This window comes from Piliocolobus tephrosceles, chromosome Y (assembly GCF_002776525.5).
Source record: "Piliocolobus tephrosceles isolate RC106 chromosome Y, ASM277652v3, whole genome shotgun sequence".
Taxonomy (NCBI): Eukaryota; Metazoa; Chordata; class Mammalia; order Primates; family Cercopithecidae; genus Piliocolobus; species Piliocolobus tephrosceles.
In genome coordinates, this window is record NC_045456.1 from 3,459,029 (window position 1) to 3,468,250 (window position 9,222).

General features: G+C 41.7%; 1 protein-coding gene across 1 annotated transcript in view; it reads left to right on the top strand.

Annotated features, from left to right (window-relative positions):
* MAP7D2 (MAP7 domain containing 2) overlaps positions 1-7,917 on the top strand; it is a 59,492-nt gene extending 51,575 nt beyond the window's left edge. Inside the window, exons 13-17 of the mRNA XM_023199052.1 lie at positions 1,121-1,177; positions 1,619-1,697; positions 2,217-2,403; positions 3,700-3,975; positions 6,376-7,917. Of these exons, the coding sequence (XP_023054820.1) occupies positions 1,121-1,177; positions 1,619-1,697; positions 2,217-2,403; positions 3,700-3,949 (573 nt within the window). The 3' untranslated portion in view covers positions 3,950-3,975; positions 6,376-7,917. The remainder of the gene's footprint in view (positions 1-1,120; positions 1,178-1,618; positions 1,698-2,216; positions 2,404-3,699; positions 3,976-6,375) is intronic.
* Positions 7,918-9,222: the final 1,305 nt, after the last annotated feature.

Sequence of the window (9,222 nt, forward strand, 5' to 3'; positions counted from 1 at the left end):
AAAAAAAAAAAACAGTTCCATCTGTGATTATGGATTTGCCCATTTTTTCCTTTCAGTTCTGTCAGGTTTTGTTTTATATATATTTATCGTGATATGCCTTTGGCTCTAGTGATATTTCTTGTCTTAAAGTCTACTTTGACAGCACTCCCCACCCCGCTTTTTTTTTTTTTTTTTTTTGAGACAGAGTCTCACTCTGTCACCCATGCTGGAGTGCAGTGGTGCGATCTTGGCTCACCACAACCTCCCCCTCCCAGGTTCAAGTGATTCTCCTGCCTCAGCCTTCCAACTAACTGGGATTACAGGTGCACACCACTTACACCTGGCTAATATTTGTATTTTTAGTAGAGGTGGGATTTCACCATGTTGGCCAGGCTGGTCTCGAACTCCTGGACTCAAGGGATCCTCCTCCCTTAACCTCATGAAGTGCTGGGAATATAGATGTGAGCCACTGTGCTTGGCCTGAGAGCCCTTTTATGATTAGTGTCTGTATGTCAAATCTTTTTCACCCTTCTACTTAAAACTTCTTCTGTGTGTTTTTATAAATAAGGAGCATATAGCCAGGAATTGTTATTTTAATTCTGTTTAACAGTCTTTCTCTTTGTCTTTTAATTGGAGTGTTTAGTCCATTTACACTCACTATACTTATGGGTAAAGTTGGGTTTAAGGAGACTGATTATAAAGGCATATTCTCATGGTATCCTAGGCCCAACCTGGGCTTTGTATTGCTATAGGCCTGGGACCCAGGAGACCAACCTGTGGTCTTCTCCCCTGTGATGCACCTCAGCCTCACTTTCTGTAGGGTGGTCCTCTTTAATGGCAGGTGGTAATTTGTTGATTTATAGGGAGCCTAAGGAGAAGAAGGAGAAATATGGGATATAAATTGAATATTGATTCTAGATATGTACTAGTTAACTTCTCAAGCATTTGACCTCGTCCATGGGGCCAGAGGTGTACATCTCCAAAACCAGTGGAAAACCTTTCTATACTTGTTATCCTCTTCTGACATTTGTCTTTTACAAGTTTTCTGAGAAATGTGATGTTGCATGTAAACCAAGCTACTTTTATGTTTTTGGTTTTATAGTCCTCTTACTTGATTTTGTTTTTTGTTTTTTGTTTTTAGAGAATAGATGAAATCATGAAGAGAACAAGGAAAAGTGATGTGTCTCCACAAGTGAAGGTAGGAATTCAAATGACCATTTTAATAGTTTATGTACTAACTAGAAAAGAACAGCAGAATACATTCAGTGAAATCGTAGGTCTTGGAGAGGATTAGCCAGAAAAAAAAATGCAGTTTTCCTGCTTTGTTCCTGGCTAGGTTAAGGAGGGTTAGGTACCTGAAAAGAAAGAGGGGCTTCAGAGATGGGATGGGTTAAAGATTTCCTTAGAGTAATGGGGGGTGGGATGAAGAGAGAGGCATAGTAGTCCATGAATAAAAAAGAGAATGCTTGACATAAAAATACATAAGAATAAGGGAAACACAGCTGAAGATTTAAAGAATTACCGCAGAACAGGCAGATGGTCCAGGCTCAAAATATCATCGGATGCTTTTAAAAAGCACTTTTTTTTTCTGTGTGATGTCAGCCTTCCCTCACTTCATTCACCTTCCATTTGTTTTCAGAAAGAAGACCCCAAAGTGGGGGTCCAGCCTGCTGTGTGTATGGAAAATAAGACAAAACCAGTTGTCCCCAACAAAATGGGTGAGTGTGACATCTGGTTCTTGGGTTCTTCCTTTTAGTAGCAAAAGCTCATAAGACTTCTTGCAGGGTAAGCAGACCCAAGGATCCCAAGAGGGTGACTGCTGGCAGGGGCCTGTGCAGTTTCCCTTCCCTGGGAATGTGTCTCCAGCACAGGGACTGTCAGCTCCACTTGGGAATCCACTGGGTTCCTTGGTTACTCCCATAATCTCAGCATAGGAAGCACTCTGGCTGCTGGCTCACAGTGCTTTCCAGGGAGCTTAACTGCTGGTCAGGTTTTATTACTATTAGGACCTGACTCTGCTCTTCTCCAGAGGTTCTGCACAGACACTGATAATGTGATTTTGTCTTCTCTTCCCCTGTGTGAAGGTGATTATATGGGGTTGTTTGTGGCTCCTTCCACAAAAGATGCTGCAGTATCAGTGAAGCAGAGCATTAAATTAATTGCCTTGATCTATATTTCCCTGTTACTTTATTTAGACATTTTATGATTAATACAAGGGACTTTGTGTTCTCGATCAGAAATCAATGGATTGAACACCTGCCAGGAAGTTAATGGTCTGGGTCACGCTGCCACAGAAACTTATCCCCAAGACATTTTCTCTAATGGGCTTAAGCCAGCTGGGGGACTCGTTCATCTGGATGCCCTTGATGGGAAATCAAATAGTCTGGATGATTCAACTGAAGAAGTTCAGTCTATGGATGTGAGGTATATTCATTTCTTTTGCATTTAAGCCTCATCACTTCTCCAAATACTACCCTTTCTTTTAGTTGGTTTCTTCATCTTTTATACAACCAAATCACCTAAAGCAGGTTTGATTGACGTTACGGGAAAGCTCTCAGTGGTATAACATTCTAGTGTCTTGCGTCAGGTTCCCTAGAAGCAGAGCCTGAAACAGAGTTTCTAGGGCATGTGATTTGTTAGAGGAAAGCTCTTGGGAGTTTTTCAGGAGAAAGGGGAAGGAGGGAAGTCGCTAAGCAAGGATGCCTTCTCAGCTGACCCCATGGGGGCTCTGGAGGATGAATTTCCACCAGAGACAGTTCCCCTGCACTTCTGCAGTTCTGGTTTTTCTAGATTCTTCTCTAAGATCTCACAAGGAAGAAAAAGAAGAACGCAGCAGCAGCCTTACTCTGGCTGTTAAGAGATTCCTGATGATAGGCCCTCAGCCCACCACTCTTCAGAGCCTGGACTTGCTCCTTTGCTAGGCCTTACAGCTGGCACAATTATGAAACGCCTCCTTCCATCTCTAGGGAGAGGAAGAGAGAGAGAGAAAGAAAGTCAGGCTTGGCTGGGCTGGAGCTGGATAAGTCAGGGTGGATTGGAAGCCTCACTTTAGAGAGGAAGCAGAGGGTGAGATTGGCTTTGCCAGTGATGATGTGGGCTGTGGTGGGATCCTTTCATGATGGGTCCCCCAACCTTAACTGAGCACTTCAGGCAGTTTCACATGAACTCTTCTCAGCACGATCAGATTCACACTCACAGGAGCCCTGGCAGAGAGAAATGATTGTTCCCATTTTACTGGCGAAGAAACTGAGGCTGCAGGAAGGAAAAGCAATTCTCCCAAGGTGGCACTACTAGAAAGGTAGCACTGGGAGCAGTGTTAATTAGGGCTCTTCCTCAACTTGCTTTGAACTTTTGGCTTTGACTTTCTGTCTGAATGTCCCATTTAGAAAGTTCTGGAAGTTCCTTGCTTCTTTGTAGTAGAATGCTGGTGCCTGTGGGTTTTTGTCCTTTCACCCTTTGGGCATTGTGAGCTTGGCCATCACAGCCCTGCTCAGTCTGCTTCCGTGTTCTCATACAAGTGGCCCTGTGTCCACCATCTGTCCTTCTCAAATTTGAACCCACTTGTATTTTTTACAATGTGTTACACAAAAACTCCGACTCTAAGTCCTTCTTCTTTAGAAGTGTAGTATAACAAAATATTGCAAATAGAATTAATATGTTGTGCTGTGTTGTCTGTCTCTCTCTCTTTTTGCCTCTCTCTCTCTCGTTCATCTCTTCTAGTCCTGTTTCAAAAGAAGAGCTTATCTCTATCCCAGAATTTTCACCAGTGAGTGAAATGATTCCTGGGGTGTCTCTGGACCAAAATGGAACTGGTAATGCCCGAGCACTTCAAGATCTCTTAGATTTCACTGGTCCCCCCACATTCCCCAAGAGATCCAGTGAAAATCTCAGCCTGGACGACTGTAACAAAAACCTTATCGAAGGATTTAACAGTCCTGGTCAAGAAACTGCTCTCAACACCTTCTGTTGACAAATGCAGCATCTCTTTAATAAAAGGTACAGTCTTTTGATCATATTCTAACTTTATAACCCTTTAACTGGGGTTTGTGAAGATAGGATGTACATCACTCAGCCTCTTGGATGGTCAAATTTTATTTGAAAAATGCAAACATGAATATATTATGGTATACTACAGCACACACAAGAATTGAGACAGATTTCAAGTAATTCATCTGCGAGCCTTCAGCGCCGAGCCGCCTTGTCGTAACCCTGCTGTTTAGGGTGTGTAGATGGGAAGGTTGAGAACATTGGCTAAAGGTTTGAATACCAATCCAGCCTGTGTAGCTTTTTTAGGGGCAAGGAAAGAATACTCTAGTAGTGTTGCAAGGTGATATGAGTAAGATGAATTTCCCCACCTCTAGTTTTGCTCAGTGACATCCCACATTCTATCTAGAATCATGCATATACATTGTGAGTGTTGGGCCACATGATCTACTATTCTCTTGACCCATTCGGAATTCTTCCAAAGCAGACATCTATTCTTGGATCATACCTGAGGGAGAGAGAGCTGCAGTTTTTGTGTCTTGAAGTCTTTTTCCCCACCTTTGGCCTTTTTTTTTTTTTTTTTTTTTTTTTTTTTTTTTTTTTTTTTTTTTTTGCCAAAGTGCTTCCAGAAGTTATTCTCATTTGAGTAAGAGTATCTATGAGTTATATACACTCTGTAGTAAGATATACTTAGTTATATATACCTCACGTTTGATTTACTTGAGTTTGGAGCTTGTTTTTGAATAAGGAAAACATAATTAGAGTCTGTCACCAAATCCTTTAATAATTTAATAATTCCAATTGCTCCTCCTACTTTAGATTCTGTTTTTGTTTCAAGAGAAGGGATCTCACTCTGTTCCCCAGGCTGGTGTGCAGTTATGCAATCACAGCTCACTGGAACTTCAAACTTGTGGGCTCAGGAGATCCCCTTGCCTCAACCTCCTGAGTAATTGGCTCATACGCACATGCCACCAGGGCCAGCTAATTTTTTTTAGTGTTTGTAGAGGTTGGGTCTTGTTATGTTGCCCGGCTGATCTTGAACCCCTGGCCTCAAGTGATCCTCTCTCCTTGGCCTCCCAAACACTGGGATTACAGCCTTGAGCCACCATACCTGGCGTCTATTTTAGATTCTTTTTTTTTTTTGGAGACAGAGTCTCGCTCTGGTGCCCAGGCTAGAGTGCAGTGGCACGATCTCTACTCACAGCAACTTCTACCTCCCAGGTTCAAGCCATTCTCCTGCCTCAGCCTCCCGAGTAGCTGGGACTACAGGCACATGCCACCAGACCCGGCTAATTTTTTGTATTTTAGTAGAGACGGGGTTTCACCGTGTTGCCCAGGCTGGTCTCAAACTCCTGAGCTCAGGCAGTCCGCCCGCCTTGGCTTCCCAAAGTGCTAGGATTACAGGCGTGAGCCACCACGCCTGGCCATTTTAGATTCTTAAAAGCATTTTTATATTCTCGGCATTTTCTCAGTCACTTTATTTTTTATACTTCACTCCCATAACAAATTCAGTGGCCAAAATAACTTAGTCCAATGTTTTTATTTTTCAGATGAGGAAACAAGTTGGAGAGGCTACAGAGCTGAGGTCACTGTGTTTTTTGTATGCTTGTTTCTACCTGACCTCAGCTGTTGCCTATAAGACAAGTTTGAGAGACCATTTCTCTTGGTTCTTGGTGTGTGATGGGTCACTTTTAGAGTAAACTATATCACTGGTTTGGAAAAGCAGCTGCCTTCTTGGACACTTAAAATACTAATTCACCTGAGCATATCTCCCTGACAGTTAAGTGGCTTAATATTTATTAAGAGGTTTTTTGTGTTTTTAACATACTTTGACTTTAAAATTAGTTTTCCTTCAGTTCACTTACCTCACTATACAGTAGGGAACAGAGAATCCACAAAATTTATTAGAGTATTCATAGATCCTCAAATTTATTTCTTACATCTCTAAAAGAAATGCAAAGCCCCTATCCAAAAATAAAAATCTTGACTAAATCATTTTATTCACACTGCTTGTATATTTTTAATTATGATTGGGTCTATTTCTCAAATTCTTCTCTACCAAAAGTGGTACCACCCCCACCAGGGGACATTTGGACACGTGTTGATGGTTTTTGTTGCTAGAGTGGCTGGGGGCATTTGAAAGACAAAGCTTGAGACATTAAACATCTGCAGGTTTTAGGAAAGTTCCGTACAAGGAAAATTTGACCCATCTAAAAGAATAGTCCTGTGTAAAATACTGTATCACTTCTGTTGAGAAATACTGTATAAGCCCCGGAAGAAAATATAATTACCAAGAAGGTAGAAAGTGCCACAGCGTGTTGTGATCGTTTTAGTGAGAGAATAGTGCTACAAACTGCAGAGTACTTGGTTTTCCCTTTGATCTCATCTGGTTTTGTTTCTGAATTGACACAGGTGTTTGGAGAACCCGTAAAGCTGCTGATAGTCAAATCCGAGCTGCCAGCCGCCTGAAGAAGCTTCTGTCACCGTTACCGCTGGATCCCAAATTATTAGCTTGGAATGTAACTGTATTCCTAGGTAGTATGTCAAACACTGGCCACTCTTGGTAGAAACCTTGAGACTTTCACCTTGTTGGGCTTTAGCAAAGTTTCCTTTTACAGTTCTGTTTATGAGCTTCAGCTGCTGATAAAGCACTTCCTGAACTTCTCTATTATCATAGTGACCCTCTGAATGACCTGACTGACTGGCTTGGCAATTCGCTTTATAACCATTCTTATTCCCAAAGTGGGAGCACATAAACATTTAGATGTCTTTTCCTGTAAAATATTCTAGACATTTACCCAAACTCTAGTTAAACATATACTCAACTTGCACTGTATATCTCCCTGTCTTTTTTGAGACAGAGAAGAAATTCAGGAGGTTCCCCATCTCCAGAGTTTCTCTGTTGGAAGGCAGTATCAAGAAGCCTTTAAAAAATTATTGTTAAGCTTTGCCACCCGCAAAAATGCATTGCCCCACATTATTCTTTTGGGGGTGAAGTAGTAAGCTTGGTTGAGGAAGGAAGTCAAAACAGTCAGTAATGATTTCTGTTCTCTTATGCATATTCGTGTATACATGGGCAACTGAATCTAGCAAGGACTCTTTCATGTCACACCTTAAAATCTTCACGCTGTAGTCACTCCAGACCATGGAGTGACTTTCCAGCTGAATGAATCCTATGTCTCACGTGCAGGTGGTTGGTTTTCAATGTTCTTGCTATTTTTTTTGTTTTTTTCTGTTGGATCTTGGGAGTTTTCTTTGTCTGCTCCTGTGTTTGCCCAGCTTTAATAAAACCAGGTGCAAACAAAAATCATAGCGTTCTGAAACAATAGGGGGCCCACATTGGACCCAGTATGTCACTTTAATGGACATTAATATTAAGAAAAAAATCTGAATGGGAAAAATGACAGTAGAATGTATACTCCACACATTTTATGCCATATAATGGTGTGTTTTCTTAATTTTGTTTTTTGTGGCGAAATGTGGCTTTCTGATTAAAATGACCTTTTCTTCTTTGAAACTTTTTGTTTTGACTTGGATAATTAAGGGTTTGGAAAGATTCATAATTCTGAGAGAGGTTTGCAACCAGGAGATACAAAGAAGTCTCATTAGTAATCTTGTTCATGTGCTTTTACAGCCAGCTACATTTAAGAATGTATTAGTTACGGAAACTGTATGTGTATGTGTCTATACTCAATAAAGTACATGCTTCCACATAATGCGGTGCTGTGCATCTCGGCAAATACTGGCCAAGTCCCTTTATGACAGGCACACAGAAACCATAGCATGGTCTGGCTTTCAAAAAATGCCTCTCATCTTTCCTAGAGCCTTATTTTGCTAAATGTCTGTTTTCTTGTGATTTGTTGTACCTCACAGCACCATTGTGACCGTGGTGATGCCTCATTTGCATGATATGTACATTGTGTTTAATGTGAAATACATTTTCATTGAAGAGTCTGATGACTTGCTAGCGTTTTATTTTTTCTGTAAGCTCAACGTGCTGAAACCAAACCAGGCTTTTAAAAACCTGTGTAGAAGAAAACCAAAAAATCCTGTGTGGGTGTCCTTTCCCTGTCAAACTCATTAAAAATTCCTTTGTTGCCAGTGCCAAGTGGAGTCAACTGCATAAAGCTTATTAAGTGATGACTATCACTAGAACACAACGGACTTCTGAATATAGTAAAAAGTTGCTGTTCTTTTTTTTTTTTTTTTTTTAGGGAGAGACAAGGTCTCACCATGTTGCTGAAGCTGCTCTCCTAGGCTCAAGTGATCAATCCTCCTGCTTTGGCCTCCCAAAGTTCTGGAATTATAGGCATGAGCCACCACGCCCAGCCAAGTTCCTGTACTTTCATACCACTGGTGTGAGGGCTTTTTAGCTAAGATACAGTTAACCTTACCATAATCTATGAGAACATTGCACATAGCAATTTGGCATTTAAATAAAATTATAATGGGAATGTTGACCCTTATTCTCAGGTAAGCTGAAACCCAGACCAGTTTTTTTGTATCTAACTCACAGGCTTTCCATTGCCTGGAGACAGTACCAGGCCAGACCAGAAGCCAGGTGGAAAGGACTAGAATTAGAGACCCCTGTAGTAACTTCTGGGCTGCCATCTCTTAAGCTGAGGGCCCAGTCATTGCTGCCTTCCCCAGTTCTGCTGACAAAGCCTCTGGTCAGGGCACAGAAGCAGACACTATTTCCATATGCAGGCCTCTGGGAGGGGTATTAGAAGTAACATGTCATCATGAGCTCTGGTAATAGGGCCTACATTGGTGGCCAGTCATTCCTAAGAACAGTTTCTTGTTTGTGAACATTGCAAATTTTTTCTTAGTATGTACAGGTTTCCTATTAGATGCTTTTGTTAATTTAGAAAGCAAAGGTAAAGAACTAATTTGTCTCAAGAGGTATACCCATTACATTGGGGTACAGCACAGGGTGACCTCCATACTCATTCCTCAGCATTGTTCAGAAAGCACAATTATGGGCCAGGTGCAGTGACTCACACCTGTAATACCAGCACTTTGCAAGGCCAAGGCAGGAGGATCACTTGAGGCCAGGAGTTCAAGACCAGCCTGGGCAACAAAGCAAGACCTTTGTTCTGTACAAAAAAAATTTTAAAAACTTAGCTGGGTGTGGGCCGGGCGCGGTGGCTCAAGCCTGTAATCCCAGCACTTTGGGAGGCCGAGATGGGCGGCTCACGAGGTCAGGAGATTGAGACCATCCTGGCTAACACGGTGAAACCCTGTCTCTACTAAAAAAAT